The sequence below is a fragment of the Semicossyphus pulcher genome, unplaced genomic scaffold, assembly GCF_022749685.1.
Source record: "Semicossyphus pulcher isolate SPU_LCO1_2020_fin unplaced genomic scaffold, fSemPul1.0.p SCAF_6, whole genome shotgun sequence".
Taxonomy (NCBI): Eukaryota; Metazoa; Chordata; class Actinopteri; order Labriformes; family Labridae; genus Semicossyphus; species Semicossyphus pulcher.
In genome coordinates, this window is record NW_027211737.1 from 21240107 (window position 1) to 21260803 (window position 20697).

The window sequence follows — 20697 nt, forward strand, 5'->3', positions numbered from 1 at the left end:
AATAACAGTTGGGGGAGTAGACATTGCTGCATTAGGCATAATGAGCATTGGGATTTGCTCCGGCAATATGAAATAGTTTTTGCTGTTTCTCGAGCAACTTTTAAGAAAAAGCGCTCATGAGTGCATTCACATCACCCCACCACCCGCTACGGTATACTAGTGCGCACACACATACACACACTCAGGGCTCATTAGAAAATTTGTTTGTTAGGTGCTTATTATCTGTGACTTAGGGGTCATAAGGTGTGAAAACATTATTATTTGTGAGAGGTGCTTTTGAATCTAAATATGAGGGTGTTTTAATCCCTTATGGCCCCTCTCACTATAACAAAGCAGTTACACTCAAGTCACTCCTAAAGTCGCCCTCTAGTACCCCAGAGTCAAAAGACCCACAAGCAAAACGTAGTTAACACTCCGTCCAACACAATCTACAGCTGTCACCTTGCAGTGTGACAGCTTTACAGTGCTACAGGGAAGTCACACAGAAAGACAGGAGCAGCCTTCCATGCTGGAGCCCCATTAGCTCCCCCATCACCTTAAAGAGCAGGCAGAGGCAGGGGCCTCGAGGTGGGGTCGGGTTGCGGGCTGAACGTGCAGTGCGTGGGTGCTGATTGAGACGCGGACAAGGGGGACAGGGGGGACTGAACACAAACCCCCCCGACAGGACGGCAGACAGAGGCCGCCGGACAGACGATGAGCTAACTAGGAAAACCAGAAGACAGCAACACAAACCATCGGGAGTCAGTGCCAGAGCCACACACACATGCCCACTTACCACCATCGCTCGTATCCACTCAAAGTGCCAGGAAGCCAACATATCCTCGAGGATATGGTTTTTATCACGGCTGTCCTCCCAGGGGCCTGGTTTAGGGTCCTTGTGGATAGATTACAGTGAGATTTTCTCTTTACAAGCCAGAGGAGTTAAGGTGAAAGGGTTAAAGTAAGAATGTGGATGTTTGCAATGATGTTTTGGCCACTAGAAGTGAGCTGCAGCCTGTCGGTAAGAATAACATCGCTTCACCAAAGCATTAATAAGCATTGCACTAGCTAGAGTCTTTGTTTTGGTTCAATACTCACCTGTCTTTGGACTTCAAAGTAACTGTGTTTGATTGACAACACTGGACTGAGTTGAAACTTTTATTAAAGACTATTATAAGCTGTATTCAGAGGACTACCGCATGTCTATAAAGTCTAAAATGACAGTGGTAAGTAAACTGCCTTAACCTATAGGTAGACTGTCCATGTAGCAAAAAAGACCCAGAGTGGAAAAAAAACAGCTTCATTTCATGTTAATAACAAAGGCCAGAGTTGAAGTAGAAGTGCTGAGAGAACGGCGAAGAGTCAGAGAATGAAGGAGGAATGAGAGAAAGCGAAAGACAAAGGAAGAAATATGTATCTGAGGGGAATAGAGATAGTGAGAGATGATCCACCTGATGTGTATGTGTGTGACAAAGAGGAAAAACAAACAAACAATGCAGTGTATTTTGCATAGAGAGACAATACCCCTCCATGCCTCTTTCACCCTCCTTTTTGTTTTCATTCCTCCCTCTATTAGCAAAACATGATTAAAATGCAGTTCCTACCAGCGTCTCTGCTGAACAACAGAAAAAGAAAAAAAAAAGACACTGAGATGGGAAGAAAAATGAAGCGGAAAAGTCAAAGCATCTTTTACAGCGTGACGCTTTTCATCCTTCACAGGCGGTGAGAAGAAAAGAACACAGACATTCAAACTTTTTACTCTTCCCCTCTCTCTCCCTCTGTCTCTCTCTCCCATTCTCCTCAGCCGCCAAAAGCCCCCCTGATACCCGAGGACAACCCCACCGCATTACAAGCTCAATAGCCTCCCCAGAAACAACATTTCAGTCACACTTTTTCTTTCAGAGCATTGATATAATTCCCAGTGCTCTCTTTAGTCCAATTACATTATGCCATTTTGCTATCTGAGCAATCGGCGCAGTGCCGTGACTGGGATCGAGAGAGGAGCGCCGGGGCTCGGGAAGGTGCTGCAGAGCTCCACGTGCTGTCTGAAGATAAGTCAGAAAACTTGCTCTGTTTTTATATTCACATTGAGACAAAGTGTGTGGCTTATTTAACATTACATGGAGCAGAGAGCCTAGGCACTTGCTTAATGATACATAAAGGAAGAGACAGATAGTCAGACAGCGACGGGGAGAGAAAGACGAGACGTATAGAAACATAAAGAAAAACAGAGAGAGACTGCAGGTTAAAATCGGTCGCTGAAAATGGCTGTGAGGCCCGAGGATGAGATACTGATACTAGGCATTCGCCAGGAGTTGTACACTTCCTAGATAACCACACACATATGTGCATGATTTTGAGTATTTGTGTGTTAGTACATATATGTGCATGAGTAATGCCTGCAGGGAAAGCAGCAAAGGGTTGAACGGCTGTCTCAGCACTATAGATGAGAAGGATAAAGAGATAGAGATGATGTAGGAAGACGGCTGTGTGGCAGGAGAGATGAAGAAGGAGAAGATCATGTATGCTCTGGTTATACACACATCTATATACAACTATACTACTATATAGCACTCATTAAACTGATTAAACCAGACTTGCATTTTAACTTGCTTGAACCTATTTGGAGCACTGGTTGGGTGGGAGAAAGGACACTTTTTTCTGACACCACGTTCAGGGTAAGAGGCTAGACTACTGTTAAACATTGACATATCGTTTCACCACTTCCTTATCGATCAGCAACAGAAAATACAGTGGACAGTGGAAATCTAGAGGGTCATCTGGCCATATTTTAAGTTAAAACAACATACTGTATTTCATTTCATAATAAGTAGAGACTTTCAGTCAACAGCAAATGTTAGCGTTCAACTAGGGCTGGGCAATATGACGATATATATCTTTAAAACAATATGAAAATGTCTATCGCATGTGTTTTTCTATATTGTATCTATCGTGATGTCAGAAAACCAGCGGCTGAACTGCTTTACGGCTTTTTTTGCGTCATTTTGACAACGCTTTATATTCTAATCCTTGCACATGGGAGTAGTTTATTAACATGGACATTAATGTGCAGAAAAGGACTCAAAGCGAAAATGGAATCTAAGTATTTTTTAGTTTTTAATTCACACAGGATTATATAAAAATAGATTTACCATATGGTTATTTCATATAGACTAATTATTTGTTAAATTACAAGAAAACATGATATATCGTGATTTATATCGTTATCGAGATATGAATAATCCTAAATTGTGATATAGGATTTTGGCCATATCACCTAGCACTACCTACAACCATTTTCAAGCTCTCAATACTGTTTAAAGGAGTTACATCTTAAAATCACAAAGACGTAAATTCTTTACTAGCAAGTTGTAAAGTAAGCTAAGAATTGGTTTAATGCTAACGCTAGCTGATGTAAATTCCATTATGTTGTTTTAGATTGAAATGTGGCCTGGTGTCCATTCGTCTCTCTGTATTTCCCCAATCCATTGTATTTTCAGTGGCTGATAAAAAGCTTTGAAATTATAATATTCTCATGTAGTCTAAAGAGTTGCAAGCTCGACCACAGCAGAACAACATTATAACAGCATTTAAGCTTCCCATAATGTACGTGACGTCAGAGGGAAACGGTCACGGTATGACTTAGGTGGATTGCCACACCAAGACTGTTCATAGTGACTCATGCAGATTTTACATTAACCATACTGTCCCAAAGTATTCCATAAGGCACAAATATATCCAGCTGTTTAGAAACAACAACAATGTTAAACAGCAAGTAGGTTAGTGTTTGACCCCAGTCTTGGATGAAATCAGTTTTCACTGCTGGTTAAAATGGAATGCCTTCGAGCATTGGTCCATAAATAAGATACAAAGGACCTTTAATGTCAGTAATAATTCTAATTTTCACAGATCAATGTGCTCAAGCTAATGAATAAAGTCCAGTCTATATTTACCTTCAACTTTGAACATGAGGGAGGTAAGGAGAAAATAAGACATGGGAGATGTAAAGAATTTTTTGTAAAGGTGTATGTCCGTGTGTGTGTATGTGTGTGTGTGTGTGTGAGAGAGATATAGATAGATAGACATAGGCAGAGAAAGAGAGAGGGAGTGCACCGAGCAGTAAGCCCGTGAGCAGGACATGATTGCAGTGTGTATCTTATCTGTGTCAGGTCCTCCTGAGGCTAGTGGAGCCTAGCTGAGCGGAGCACGAGCGCTTCAGTGACCAGTCAACCGTGTGAGGGTAATCTCCTCACTCCTTCAGTCTGTCTCTCTCTCACTCTCTCACTCTCTCTCTCTCTCTCTCTCCCTCTCCAGTAAGCCCCCCCTCTGGGAGGCAGCTGAGCCACTGCACACACATAACGGGAGACGCTCACACAAACACATTTACCGGCACAAACACTCAAACCCATGCACAGCCTAAAGGTGATTGCCTCGGCTCTGGACAGTGAGCCCACAGGTGAGAGGAGACAGGCTACATTGCACACGGAAGCACCTGCAGGTAGTAGTCTGTAAATAAAGCAATGAGGAGCAGGTTTCTGCTATCTCACTCTGGCCAAGGCTGATAATGTTACTTCGAGTTACATATAAGGAAGAGGGAATTTAAATAGAATATATGGGTTTGTTTGGATTCTCTGTGAAAAAGTTCTGGATAAAATTGGATCTTTGAAAATATTTGCAATAAAATCCGCTTTATTGGACGATCCTACCGACATCCTTTCACGCCTATATTCAATTTAACCATCTTCAAAACTTTGTGTCTTATATTGGATCGCTAGTGTACTCTGTGGAAGAAAAGATCTGCAACGTGACGCCATGTTTAGAATTAGTTTTATTGAAAAAGAGGTGAAAAACTGGGGCAGTATACATATTTAATGTGTGAGTGGAGGTGTGCGTGTTTGTGCTCGTGTGTTTGTGTGTAGGTAATAAGAAGCAACATTCCATGCTGAAGGTCAGCGCGCACACACACAAACACACAGCGTGGAGGAGTAGGGGGAGAGGAGGGGGAAAAAATTTGTTCACGTCTAACATTCTTTCACCGTTCATGAGGCTGCCTGCTTGGCTTTAACAACTGAGCCGTCCCCATCAATTAGTCTGGATGCTGGACTTTCATTGAGATTAAGTGACTAATATCAGTGCTTGCTCACAAGAAAGACACTTTTCACGTCTGCCCAACAATCTGTTAAGTAAAAACACATGTGGTGATCCAAGGCAAAAAGCCTGCAAGGGGTCCTCTACGCAATGAAAAACAGGTGCTGTACTTTTTGGCCATGTAATACCCCATTTAGCCTCTGGAGCAAAGGTTATCCAGCTAATAGCTGCCTTGTGGTGCACTGGAAAGAGCCGTGCACATGGCCGGAGTAAACATCTGGGACGGATTGTACATACTTGCAACATATGCTTCAAGTTCAATTAAAATGAGGCCTTGGCATATTTATTAATCTTTTTTTTCCTCTCTCGTCTTTCTCTCTTTGGCTTTCTCTCTCTTCTCCCCTACAGGCCTGTGCCATAAAAGAGGCCTTCTCTGACCCGTCCTTCATACTTGCTCATACAATCTAAAGCTGTGCCTCATATCCAATGTAAAATACCTCATATCCAATGTAAAAGAGGAATTTGTTAAGCCTTGAAACTCCATTTGTTCTGCACTTAAACAGGTTGTAGAGGGGAGCAAAGGGGAGGAGAGAGAGAGAGAGTTTTAAATGAAAGAAAAAAAAGGCAGGGAAGGGGACGATTGAAGGAAGGGTAGAAGGAGAGTGGGAGGGGAAAGACATGTAGGCGAAGAAAAAAGAAAAATGCCCCCTTTTCAACTTCCCTACAGCTCAAATGAAATGCTAACAGTTGAGGGGAGCAATAGATCAAAATGTATGAAGCCAGAGTTGGTAAATTGTAGCCTTTGTGGCGACTGTGCTATCCAGCATCCCAGCCCTGTGTGAGCACAGAGAGCAGGGCCCTCTTATGTGGAATAATCAGTTTGGCACCAAATCTAACGCAGGCCGCAGAAGCTGCTGCTGCTGCACCTCATTTCAATATGAAAGTCCAAATTTATTTCATATAATCTGCAGCTTTTCAAATGCCTCTATTTTTATTTTTTCCTTGAGAGAAGGGGGGGAATGCAATGATGGAGGGCAGACGAAAGAAAGGGTAGAAAAAATAGGAGGTTCAAGGTTGTCTGGTGCATATCTTCAGTCAGTGCCCCCCCCCCCCCCCTGTACATTTCAGCCTTGGAACTTCACAGCAATGAAACTTTGCTTCTGCATCACTGTGGGAGGGGATGTAATGCTCACGTATCTTCAACTGGCTGCCTTGGCTGACTGATTGCCTGACTTACTGGTGGGATGACTATTTGACCATCTGCACGATAAATGTGTTTTTTTAACCCTTTTGTTGCAGGCTTGCACCGATGACCCTTCAAAAATGAGAGAGGTTGTAGCGAGGTTGCAGCATAAGTAAATTCAGCATACGGAGTGTCCCCAGGCTGAATCATTTTGGGATATCAAATTGCCTGGTCAAAGGCCTTAACAATTACCATTGCAAACAGCCAGAGTTCTCCTCCAGAAAGATTACCAAAACACTCCATGCAATTTACCACATCTTAGCCTTCTAACCTTTCTATTGCTGGAGTGTGGCTGTGAGGCATCGAGTATCAGTTCAAGTCAGAATCCAGATTATTCAGTCAAGGTTTGGACTTTCCCTAAAAGGCTCATGATATAATTCTGCTCGAGACTCATCAGACTGAAGCAGCAAACTGTTTCAACCGTGCCTCACCAAAAGCCAGACAACGCAGCGGATAGATAAAGAGCTGCACCATTTCAATTACCATTCCCAAGTGGAACATTGACAAGGTCCTGTATGCCATCCAATGGCATTTGTTTCAGTAGCTGTTCCTACAGTGTAAACGAGCGGAGGCAGTAAAGCAGCCACCTGTTGTTACCTGATAGTGTCTGGACAAGGCCAGATGCTGTTTTACTGGGACATAAAGGAGCAGTGAAAGGACCTAAATAGCTAACTAAGCACTTTATATGCGTGCATGTTCTCAGGAAGCAAGTCTGAAGCGCAAATGTTAGTAACGGAAATTCATAGCGTTTCATGAAGGGAAGTATAAGGATAGCGTACAGAACTGAAGTAAAAGCCCAGAGCAAAGGAAACCCACAAAGAAGAAAGGTGAGAAATATGTCATGCGTATACCTGCAGATAAACTTTTCAAAGGGTTAAAAGGTTGTACAATCTTTGTACGTGTGTTTGAGCCTCAGGCAGTGAGAATAACTGAACTGGGGAGGAGAAGGGAGGGGAAGATGGAGTCGTTTCGTCCGTGTGTTTGTGTTTCCGGTTTATGAAGCGGTGTAAACCCCTCCTGAGGCGATGCTCGTACGTGTTAGTGTGTATGTTTGCTGCATGTGTGAGTGTATCCCTGACATAAGACATAATTACCTTGTCATCTTTGTCAAAGTCCTCGTCCTCGTCCTCCAGCAGGTCCTCCACTGCTTGCTGACAGATGCAACAGAAGAGAAAAAAGAGAAATAAAATGTGTTGCAGCAGCTATAGTGCAGATAAACATTAGATAACACAGGGTTAACATAATCAGAACACTCAAAGAGGCATACTAAAGCTGATTGGTTATGCTAGAGTTTCTTAATGAGTATGTTAAGCATGCAGATAGCTCGACTGTTGGATTGGTGTGTGCTAATATGTCAAGAGCCTTTGAACGCTTCAGAATTAGGTTTTTATTTTAGAAACATTCTGTTGTTCAAATGCGTCTACACTTCTGGAAATGTAAGCAAACGCTCTGCCTTTGAAATTCAACGGGCTGAGGATTAAAGGCTATTCATCCACTCAAATCGCACTGCACAAAAGAAGGATGAGACAGCACATCTCTTCTTCTGATTCTGCATGGTCTCTTTCGACCTCTTTAACCTTTTGCATTCGTCTCTCACCTCCACCGCCAGCCTTCCTATCGCTACACATTCATCTATCTATAGCTTCACATCCTCTCACAGAGAGAGAAGCTCCGCGAGAGAAGAAAGAAGAAAGCCCGCAGCACAGAGAGCAAGTCACAAAGAACAGCAACTATGTGCTTCAGTGGTCCAAAACCGATGAAACCGGAGCTGGTGTAGCTCTGAAGCCCCAAGATACCGTGAAACATACTGTACAACACAAAGAAAAAAAATGACAGACACATGTGCACACAGACAGAACCACAAAGGCACATATGGATACATATGCCGTCAAAGAAAACAATAGCACATGCAAGATGTCGATTTTCTGTATGTCTGTGAAAAGAAAGCCAATAAACAAATGTCATGGCATGTAAGGAGAGAGCAGCCCGGCCTACTGTGTTTAGTGAAACTATATCTGATTACTGTTTAGTGAAACAGTGCTGGAAATGTGTGTCTTTGTGAACATGCACAAGTTCACATGTGTAGTCTGATGGCAATGAGGCGAAAACCACAGATCAGTGCTGCATCCGCTCTCTCTGTCAATCACTCATCAAAGCAAGGTCATATTGTTGCTCCCAATTTACATAAACAAACAGCCATATCATAAACCCTACAGCTGTCAACCTCAGCCTTCATCTGCTCTCATTGTTGTACTGCGTTACCAAACCCCACCCCCAAAAAAAACCTTAGCACAGCCTCAACATCACCACAACCCCCTAACCACCTCCAAACAGCACACACTAGTTTGGAGAAATCCAAAAATCATTACTTAACAAGACAATAGCTTTTGTCCTTTTTGTTTTTCGCCGGAATAAGGGGGGAAACTATGTGGCGGCTGACATAAGCCTCTTATGTAAATGCAGCTTCCCACACAAACAAAGAGGAGTTCAGAACGGCAGAGTTGAGAGGGTAGAGTCAATAGCGTGTACGTGTGTTTGTGTGTGCGCCGTCAATAGCTCAAAATCACCAGGGCAAAGTGTTGTGCATGTGTGCAAGGCAATCCTTGTTTGAACTAACTTACAGTGTAGCAACTGGTTATTCCCAGCTCGCTGAGACTCCATCAGTGTCTAGACAAATAAGCTTCACAGTTCACACTCTCATTATTGTTACAGAATGCATTCACTGCTACAGTATGGATACCAGAGAGGGAATTGTTGCACTCAGCCGAGGCAAAAGATGTGAAGTGATACTGTAAAATGAAAGCCTTCTGGCATCTCTAAACAAACGAACTATAACTGTTTATAAAGTCATCATGGTTCCTCCCAAATCCTTTCACCCGTGCCAAAATACAAACATAATGGATTCCTCCACACAGAGGCTTTAGTAGGGCACGCCTGGCACACGCTCCAAACTTTAAACAAAGGGAATGAGCATGAGCTAGCTGGAGAAGCATGACCTAGAGAGACAGAGAGAATGATAGAGTCGTTTGTCTCCCTCTGCTCTCCGCTCTGCTTTCTCTCCTCTATCGCCTCTGGTTACACAGAGAAGTCATGTTTCCTGCAATGAGACACAGTGTAAAATTAATAAATAAAAAGACACGGAACATGTCATCTGCCCTGAAGATTGCCACGGCTAAATGTGTGCACTGAAGCTACTGTCTCTGTAAGGGAGGATATAAATTACCTCAGTGCAGCCGATGAATTCCAAACATCTTTCTTCCTCTCCCTCAGCCTCTCTCTCTCTTTATTCTCTCTTTCTAAGACCTGTTTGGTGTATGATATCATTTGTCTGCTTATCCCTCCATTATCATGTTGTTTGAATTACTATCATTACAGCACAGCAGCATCAAAGCCCTGCTGTCGACAGGATCGTGTAGAGCTCACATTGCCTGCAGAGCCGCTCCAGTCAATTCAATATCTACTGAGGTGGGGATTAACATATTCAGACCTATTCAAATGATACAGGGATGATGCAGGCTACTCTTACAGATTACACTGTGCCCCATAAATACATACAAAGATGGTGATAATATAAAACACACACACACACACAGAATAGATGTGAGTACTATGACATTGAGAGTTCAAATGGCTGTGAAAGTGTGAATACATCTGTTTGGCCTTAGTGGCTGCAACCTGAATAGCTGATTAAGTTTACTCAGAGCAAGCCGAAACAAGCTTTGATACATCACTCATTACTTCTCTCTTACTTACTTTCTATTAATGCAAAACTATTTACTTGAAGGTTAGATAGCTGTCTGTTAATATTAGCTGGAATAAAGAAGTGTGTCTTTATGTATCTGTAGAAGACCAAAAGAAAAAGCCTGCGTCTTGTTTCTGTGTTGGGAAATCTTAAGTGCATTTGTGCTTGACTAAGTCCTATATTATATTATATATATATTTTGCATCTTCAAATCAGCACTGATTTACATTCGGCCTTACAGAGCCAGGCTTCTATTCCCTATTTGTTCTGCACAATTTGAAGTGCATGATGAAAGATAAAATATGCCTTGACTGAACAAAAAATAGTTGATGTCTTCCTGTCTGAGTTACCCAGGCTGCAAGGTCTGGTGGAGTGAGGTGTGATGAACAACTTGTAAGAGAGGTAAATCAATTCAAATAACTTTATTTATCCGTTAGGAACTTAATTTGTGTAAAAGAGTTGGTGCGTATACAGTTCTCGTACATCCCAACAACATACCACACGCACACATCACACAGAATATTCGCAGAGCAATCAACAGTGGTAACTGAAGCTTTAAAACATAATAAAAAAGACTTAATGAATACGCAATAAATAATGTTAAAAACAGTGAAGTGCATGGTGTTAAAAATTAATGATTCAACTGTTCATGAGTCTGATGGATGTGGGCACAAAGCTTGACACAGCTCTCTTTGTCCTGAAGGTGAGTGATCTGTACCTCAGGCCTGAGGGGAGGTGACTGTATTGGCTGTGTGGTGTGTGTGTGTGTGTGTGTGTGTGTGTGTGTGTGTGGTGTTAGAGGCTATTTGTAATCCTTCTGTTGTAAATGCTGATAAGTGGTTCATGCTCCAGTGCGATTATTTTACTGCTCTGTAAAAGGGAATATCAGAAAAAGTTCTTAAGAACTATCTTAGAAAATGTGCGTACTCTCCTTTTGCTTCCACAGGGAGTTCTTGTGCACTGTAAACAACGCTTCAGCACCCCTAACGCCTTTGCAAGGACACAGGGCACACCATAAAAGGTACAAGGGATTTTTACAGCAAACTCCTGCTTACAGGATGTTCTCATGGCTCTGTAGGGTTATTGTGTGTAGTGTTATTGTGTAACCCTAACCCTAACCCTAACCCCATACACGCCTTACTTGAAAAAGTTAACTGGTGTATGCTCAAACTAGTTTCAAACTGAGGTTTCAGGTAATTATAACCCTGGGTTAGAAATATAAACAATATATTAAGTCCAAAAATTAAGAAATACTTCAAACTTATTAATTAAATCTTTTGTATGGGGACACACATGAGAGTTCGAAGCAAACTTGGCAAGAAAAGAACAAAAAAACTGGGACTTGTTAGATGTTACTTTCATGGAGGTTTAAAAGAACAGGGCCTGTCTGGATCAATGAAACAAGTACACACACACACACACACACACACTTCATGGAGGGAAAGTAAAAGTGTACTACCTGAAGTAGTAGCCACATCATTTTCACCCCTCCTCTGAAATACCTCTACACTCGCCCCTCTCTCTCCTGGCCGGGCTGAGTTCCACTATCTCCCCGCCTAACCTTCCCAATGACAGCCGCAGGGGGAATTGACGCCGAGGCAGACATCCCGGCGAACATGAAGATATACTTTCTCCTCCTTTTTTCTCCCGTTCCTCTCTCCCTCCCTCCCTCCATCCTCCTGCTGCTCTTCCTCTTTGATACGTGAGGGGGTTTTAACCTCTCCAGCTGCTGAGGTTTGGCCGACTGGCTGGCTGGGGGATCTCAAGGCCCTACTTGGTATGCACTGTCCGTGAGTTTATGTGTGTGTGCGTGTGTTTGTGTGCGTGTGCATATTGCCTACACCACAGTTTCCACAGACTGGGGGAGGGCTGCGCGTCTGATAAGGGCTGCTGGCTGAGCCTGGCTGACCCACGCGGGCCCTTCACAAGCTGTCAGAGCCGTGGCCCTCAGAGGGGGGCCCTTCCATCTGCACTGCCCCAGCCAGGGCTCACCCAGCAGGGGGCTAGAGAGGGGTGAGGCCGGGGTGCTACCGGAGCTGGAGGCGGCGGATGGGGGTGATAAGGGCGGCTCCATATTCATGAAAGCAACACCAAATCTGCGCACTGGAGAAGATTGAGTTGTAGAACAGTAATGTTAGCATTTCTCATTGCCTATTTGCTGACAACCCAGCACGTATGTTTAGTCAGAGATCTGTCAGCTATCCAGAGGAAATCACAATTTCACATTGTCTAGAGATAGTCTGTAAATACAGTAAACTCAGGGATAAGATGTTTGTGTTTCTCCAACAGATGATACTGTCCTCACTTATTGTTTTTCAGCCTCAGTTGTGGAAAGGAGGGCTAAAGCTTGTACACACTTGATGTGCAATCAATTGCACACAAACACACTCTGTTGGCTGAAGCTCAAGGTTTAAACTGAAAAACTGCAAACAACTACAGCTGGTGTACTGTATAGACAAAACAACAACAACAACAAGCACTGAGGCAGACACCCTGCGCTGCCGACGCTGTTAGCAAAGAGCACAGACACTTACAAAGGTTCAGCGTGATGAAGGGGAGTTAGACAAATGGGGGGGAAAGGAGGAGAAAGAGAGACAACATGATGAAAAGGGGGATTCTGCGGTGCCATTCCTGATGCTCCCGATGCTCCCGTCCCGCTTCAAACTCTGCCCGTCGCCTGTCTTTCTGCCTGCCAGCCTGCCATCCTATCTGCCAGTTTAGCAGAGACAGAGAGGCAGCGAGAGGAGCAGAGAGGAGCAGAGAGGAGCAGAGATGAGCGCGGTGATGCCGGGGCGGCACGGGGGAAATCAGTGGGGCACAGGCGCTCCCAGTTAAAAGTGACATGACCTTTTGATTTTGTCACCTGTCACCAACTGCCATGTCTGACTCCGCACTGAGGAGTGCCTGCCATCCACCGCTGTTTTCGTCTGCCTCCGTCTCTCTGAATGCCTCTCTGTCTTTTCCTGTCTCCTGCTCCCACTCCATCTCCTTTTTCTTTTTCTCCTGTTCTTTCCAGAGTTGCGGTTTTAAGGGGAAAAAGTGGAGGTGTGACTTTCTGCAGGAGTTGAGGTATAATAGGCAGCGTTTCCTCTTTTCCTCGCAGCTTTCCTAATATTTACTCGTCTCTACCTGTGTTGTGCGTGGCTCTTAATGAGGGCAGATGTCAAGGCACGGTGTGTTTAGAGACGCAGGAAAGGCTTTTTGAGATGCAAAAATCGCGGAAAAAATAGAATACATAAAAAAATGGCAAAGAAGTCTCGTTCCACAAATGATCCAGTGTTCCAATAAAATCCAACATTATTACCGTCTTGCAGATAAACCCGATTATTTTTACATTAATGAACATTATACTGTTGTCACACTGAGTGCTTCACAGTCAGGAAAGTAAAGATTAAACTACTAAAAGTAGAACAACATGGATTCACACAAAACAAATTGAGGATATTAGTAGAAACCTCAGTCAATTATTGGATTTTAAAGGATGACTGAGCTCTATCAAGGAGATTAAACTCTATTTGTTTTGATGGAAATCTTATCTAACAGAATGTACAGCGGGTTGGAATTATTCAGCTCTATCTCGCAGTTGGAGGAACGTCTGTAAGTGTGAGGTATCTTCAAGCTATTAAGGTCTTCTCTTCTGTAATGGCTTGGTGGCTGAATCTATGTAATGGTCTGAAGCATGGGATAAAGAGGATGGTTCTCCAGTGTCAGGAGGCCTAATTGCCCGTCATCCTGTGGAAAGAGACATCACCGTGTTCCGTACGCGCCCTCTACGTCAGCCTGCACTAAAATTAACACCTTCATAACATCTGGTCGGAGCCTTTCTGGGCCAACAGAACAGCAAGGAAGGATGTCTACTGGGATGTCTCCCTCCTCCTTAATCTCAACGCCCATCATATACACTCCTGCAGGCAGGCACACACATGAACAGAATAGACGCACACGCCTCGCAGCCTCTTTCTCAACCGGCAGAGCTGCATGTCCTCTGGTTGACCGAGCCCAGCCTACCGGCAGCTTCCTTTGCAGCAAGCTGGGGATGGATCTAAGCCACAAACTTTTCCAGGTTTCAAAACAAGATAGAGATGGAGAGGAGAGGGTCATGTCATTAAAGCGCTCAGCCACCTCCCAACAGTAAGAGACTCCACACAAAGAAAGAAGGAGAGACGGGATGGGCCTTCCATAATGGTACATTATCAGCCTTGAATGTCAATGTTAAAGCAGATCTGCCCTCTGCATGAATTCCGATGAGTAAAAGGTCCTCTTCTTTGTTTGTTTGTTCCAGTGAGCATGTTTCAGCATGACACACAGGTCAGCTAACAGTGTTGAAGAGTCAGGGTTCGCAGGTCAGAGTGCTACATGATAAGAGAGGAGGTCGGCGACCTTGCTGGTGCATCGCCTCCTTTAATCGCTGTTCTGAGGACGCTCCGACTGCTTAGCAGGTACTGGTCAAGGTTGGGGCGAGGGTAAGGAGCTCTGATCCGAGATCTGTTTGCAAAGCAGCGTGTAACCACACAATACTCAGTGACCCTGAGTGGTGCATTACAGCGTGTAGAGAACACTGTGTTTGTTTATTCGCCATAGACAGGGCTGTTGACTGTGGTTGTGGTGTAGAATCAGAGAAGGGTCCTCACATTGAACCCATCCGCATGAAGCGAGGCCCTTCATTTCATTAGGAAGTCTGTACTCAAGAGTGCACTTTTTTGTTTTCTCTCTCTCCGCTTTCTCTCCCTCCGTCGCTCACCCTTCAGAGTGAGTTCAGCAGAGATTCCTTTGGCATTACCCTCACCCCAGACTTCTGGAAAACCGCAGCGCTCCGGATGCTGACCCTTGCTCCGCTCAGCACAATGCTTTAATTTGGTGTGTTGTTTAAAGTAATTAGAAAGCCTTTTTCCCTTGTTTTCTTTTCTATTCTTTCAGTTCTCTGCCAAGTGCGAGAGGGGAACAGTGAGTCGGCCATGACTTCAGCTTGATAAAGACTCGGAAGAGGAATCCGGGGGACCTGGAGAGGAAGTGAAGAACGGAGATACTGGATGCTCTCGCTGTACCCACTTCCCCCCTGCACCGCCGCAGATTGGGAAACTCTGTCTCTGAAAACAAACAGGGACAGGACTCGGGGGATACTTGTGACTGAATATGAGTGCTAGAGTGTGCATGTGTACCACATTTGCAAACACAAGTGCCGGAAAGCAGTGAATGCATAAACTACTGCACTTTACTTTTAATGGATTAAATCCAGTTTTACTTGTGATAGTAATATAACGACTGAAAGAGACAGAGAGGGTAATGGAGTAAGGAGAGCGGGTTCATCACATTCACCAGTCCTGAGGCAGTGAGATTGCAACGCAGAGACAAGAGAGGCGATGATTGTCAGAGAATCTTCTGTGTGTCGTCCGTGCTGCTCCGTACTGTCAGAGCGGCAAGAAAAGGAGCATTAATGGTGCTAATCTTTGACAATTAATCCCACTTTCATGGGATATATTGTTGCAAAGAATGTCGGCACACACAGTCGCGCATATGCCTGTGTATGCATACTCACACATATTTATCATGCAGACACACAGATAACTTTTATCTTCATTTGCACACAGCATATTTTCCCACACACACAGATGCATCGTGCAAACACAGAGTCTGAGTGACTCACACATGCAAATGTGTGTGTGTGTGTGTGCATGAGACACTTCCTGAATCATAACCTTTGGATAAAAGAGAACAGAGCAGACTACATCAGCCAGCAGAACACCGCCATCATTACACACACGATATACAGGATTCATGCATGATGCACACAGCTGCGCATTCACTTATACATCATATACTGCCATCACATTCTCTCACACTGCGGATTTGCTTCCCTCACTACCAGCACGGATCGACTTTTCTATCATATAGCACTGACACTGATATCAAAACACATCAGGACTTTCTAACGGTTTCAAATACACAACACGCTCTCTTAAATCCGCTGCTGATTTTATTCATATCAGAGAGCGGAGACATTTAATGAAAGAGGATCACGTATGAAACTTTGCAGCAGCACTTTCACGGCTAAGAAAAAAACCTGGCCTTGGTGATCTATTCAGCCCGGCGTCCCAAACAGACAAGTCCTTTGAATTCACACCCTCAAGCCACAGTCTGAGCATGGTGCGAGTGAAGCAACCTTCAGATTGGACTGTAACCGGGCAAAAAAAAATCCAAAAGACGAGCCTCAGCATGAGCTAAAAGAAATTACACTAAACTGAAAATAAACACAAATACACAGTTTGTTATAGTCCCTGAAAAGGAGTTTAAAAGGTGCAGCTTAAATCAGAAGAAATCTTTGTTAAACTGAGTCACAAATATGCAGATTACTAAATATGGAGGTAGATTTAATTTATAAATTAAAGTGTACAACTACAAGATCCAACTCCACTACATTATCAAGTGTCCACATCTCCTCTCGTCTCCAAGTAAAGGACAACTCTGTAGTGTTGTCGTACTAAAAGGCTCTTGCCACACGAGTATCAACAGTATCAACATTTCTTAATGTTCCAATCAATTCCTGAGGCACTTGAGACACAATGGCCCCTTTCAGAGAGGAGAGAAAAGCAATTCTGCATGAAGTAGGAGTTACATGTACTTACTCATATGTGAAGTGAGTGGCACATTATGAGAATATGTTGCTTCATTTTAATTAGGAAGTGCATGGGAAAAGAATATCATTAGGACTGGATAAATACGAGCAGCAGGTGGGGGGACAAATCATCACGCCGGGTTTTGTCTTAAGGCATGTGGGAGTTTTTTTGTCAAGCAATGTCGCCATCTACAGGTGAGGATGAATTTACTCTGAATCTGTCATTCACAAATTAGGGGCTTCTTTTTGACTGGGAACCAAAACTTTAATTCTTGACTGAACTAAGTAACTTATATCAGTCTTATAGGAGGGGTCTTTTGCAGATTTTATTGTCACTTTTTAAAATCTAAAAACATGGTTTAAAAGAGAAGCAGATAGAAGACTTATATACATTTCTGCTGTAAGATACAGACTGTTTAGATCTAGTTTCATATATATTTGAAACATAGAAATCGCACACAGAAAGGGCATTTAGTGCATTATAATGACTGAATTTATTATTTCTTCCGAATCCAATCTAACCCAAAGAATACTTATGAAGAGATAAATATACACTTATAGAAGGCGAGAGACTGCAGGAAAATCTGAGTCTGTTAACTGGTTATTTCCAACTGAGTCTTGGAAAAAGGCACTTATTAAAATTAATCACTTCATTGTTCACGCTCACTCCATAGTCCGTCTCTCTCTCTCGTTTTCACTCTCTACTCTGCGAATGTGCCCGGCCATGATTAAAACATGTCTGTTTCTCCATGACATTGCTTTGACATCATTTAATTGGTAGAAGAGATAAAAATAAATGAATTAAATAAATATACTACCAGGTAAGTGGCGTAACGTAGCTCAAGGTGACAGCCTATTATTTCTCCCTTTTCTTTGCCTCAAAGAAGGCAGAGTGAGAAATGTGAGATTGCAGCGAGAATGCGGCTCCTCAAGGGGCAGATGAGGGTTTTTTTATTTTAAAAAAAATCAGCAGATTTTTAAATTAAATCCAATTTTTCTGAAAGTTTGCAACTGCAATTAAATCAGCTGGTTTATTTCCAATAAGTTTGTGTTACGCTTCTGTTGTTGTTTGTTTAAAAGAGAAGTTGCTTTTTACTCACTTGTACATCTATACGAATCATAATCACCTTTTTAACAGCGCACACGTTTCTGTTATAAGTCTAGTATCAAAGGAATATAATGCATGAAACAATGATGCCAGAGTGTGAACCCTGCATTGCGATGCTTTCACAGTGGAATAAATGAGGCTACGAGGTTGCTCACCACATCTTGCCTGGTATCCTTCCCCGATGCGATGAGGATGTAGTTCCACGCAAGAGGCAGCAGCAAAGCCAGAGGAATCATATAGAGTTCAAAGTTCCAAACGACGATGACAAAAAGCTGAAGAGGGAGAAAAAGACAAAAGAAAAGTGAGAACAAAAACGTGTGAACAGTGTGTGTTAAGAATGCATACATTCAAGACCTCGTATTGACCCTCATGAGGCAAACTCCTGAGAACGTACGCAGACCATATGTGCGATTGAAAATGGCAAACATTCATATGCAGAATCATAACCAGCGTGGAACAAAGCGTAAAAATAAGACGGGGCTTCAACAAAGGTACAGGCCCGGTGTCGGTGAGCCTAGGTTCAACACCCTGACCCTCGTGTCTCCCTGGCCCTTCAGCTGAGGAGGACGACGATGAAGAGGATGAGTACGAGCCGTCAGAGCCTCTTTCCTCCTTGCCAATCATCCCAGAGTCTGAGGTCATGTACCGTTTTCAGACGCAGCACGTCAAAGCTGACCCTTCCATACTCAAGCCCGAACCCCAGCATCTGACCCCACACACCCCACACCCCGAGTCCCTAACCCTGTCACTCCAAGCCCCAATACCCTCTCTCCTACCCCAAAAGGCTCTTATGCCCCATCTCTAACCTCCTCTGCACCCATCTGCCAAAAGCATAACCTCTATACCTCCCCTCTCATCACCAGACAAGAAAAGTACCGTCTGAAAATTAACCTTTAGTTAAACCCTGGGTTCTGGTTTTGGCAGGGGCTCTTTAGCCTCTGACAAGAGATTACTGCGGCGTTTGGGGGAAATGTATGTGGGAAAGTGAAATTGCTAATGATGGAGGCTTGGTGTATTATAGTGGTTTGTGTCAATCGTAGGAAAGCATTGGTTCAACTCTTTGAAAAAGTTTAGTGGGAGTAAAGTCAGAAACAAAGACATCAGAATAAAATGTATGTTGCCTAATAATTTGATGTTTCAGAGTATAGAGTTTTATGATTAGTTAGACAGCAGCAGCAATTATAACAAAGCTGAAAACGAAAACTACGCAACTAATACTAACTCTATTGTAGCAAAACATATTTATCAAATTCAAGCACAATAAATCTATTATTTCAAATATGAGCAAATAAAATGTGAAATTAATTAACAATCAGTTTTGATGGGAAATGATTCAGGCTGTTGAAATTGAGACTATTACGGAATAAAGCAGATTTATTTGTATCTGCATCAATTATAAGCTTTCCTGTTTGGCTGAACAACACGAACAACAGAGAGAAAGCTTCATAATCAACGATCAAATTGTTCTATTTCTGCAGGGAGAGGGAGGGAAGAATGAAAATCAAGCTCTTCATTGTGTTTACAGTCTGAGGTTAATGTGAATATGAGGTTCAACAGCCCCTCAACACTGTGTAATGCAGGTCTGCTCTTACTGTAGTGGAGCCAGTCGGACACTAATCTGCACACACGCACTCGCGCAATGTGCCGGTGGTGTTTCGTTTCTCCTTTCACGCACACACACAAGCGCATGCATCTTAATACAACACGTTACAATACTAACACAATTAGACAATTATATTTTCTCAACTTTCCCGTCTCTTGTTGAAAAGTTTGAAAAGAACATATCCAAAACTTTTGAGTTGAACTATAAGTTCATGTAAAATTAACTAACAGACACTGAGTATACAAAGCAAAAAAAAAGAGGCATAAATTAAACATTAGAAATGTCCAGTGCATTTGCATAGCGCTCACAGCAAAATGTCTTTTTCAAATAAACCTGAGTGGCCTTGGTGCAACAAACAAACGTCCCAAAAGGATCGAAGTCTTTCTCAGCCTCTCTCAGGCTCAACTTCACTTTCTCATGTACAAAGACTCTTTCAATGATACAGCTGTGTGGGAGAGCTGGAAAGAAACTATTCAATAATTCATATTTGTATACTAATAAGCAACACAACTATTTCCCTTCATACATCATGAGAAGCTGTTAGGACGGCAGTAAGAGCAAAGACGAAAACAACAGCGCGACTTCACACGCACGTTTTCTTTACAAAAGTCTAAAATTATGCATCTTCCTACAAATGATTATTATTCACAAATCTTAATGATCTCTAACATTAATAAACATTGTAAAAATCGGCAAGTGAACAACGTGGAATAGAGGTGCAGAAACATGACTCGAGTCAAACAAACAAAGGAGCTCAGTTGTTTTAAACCTATTCTGGTAGAAGCTATAAATAACTGCACACTTACAAACATCTTCATCAGACACACACTGCGCTCCTTTGAAATACTCCTCTATAAATACAGCAGGCATATATTGTACTGTGTATATATATTAAGTGTCTGGTGCTCTAATCGCTCATGGTATCGTTGTCACAGAATAGATAAATTAAATGCTCCTCTCTATCCTGATGTTTATATGAAACCTTAAAACCCTCTTTTATGCTTTCATTCCTAAATCATGCTTTCTTCTCCCTCTGCCTGAGGTTGTTTAACCTGTCGTCCCCCTTCATCCCTCCTCCGTTTGGTTATAGTAGCTGAGGGCGAAGTTTTGACTGGCAGCTGGAGGAACCGGACACCCAGGCTCAGCAGTGGCCAGCCCTGCCCCGTCTCCGTGCCCCCCGGCTGGGTAATAGGGGCCCTGCAGTGCACGGACCTTTCCACCAGGACTGGGCGATCACAGCCACCCCCCATTGCGTGCTACACCAGATAGCAGGCTCCTCGCCTGGGGAAGAGGGAGTGGGAAGGAGCCTGCTGTGGATGTC

At 43.2% G+C, this 20697-nt stretch overlaps 1 protein-coding gene across 1 annotated transcript in view; it reads right to left on the reverse strand.

The window, feature by feature from the left end:
• mctp1a (multiple C2 domains, transmembrane 1a) overlaps positions 1–20697 on the reverse strand; it is a 135869-nt gene that overhangs the window by 20020 nt on the left and 95152 nt on the right. Inside the window, exons 16-18 of the mRNA XM_069682324.1 lie at positions 17929–18045; positions 7405–7461; positions 776–874 (exon numbers count right to left, since the gene is read on the reverse strand). Of these exons, the coding sequence (XP_069538425.1) occupies positions 776–874; positions 7405–7461; positions 17929–18045 (273 nt within the window). The remainder of the gene's footprint in view (positions 1–775; positions 875–7404; positions 7462–17928; positions 18046–20697) is intronic.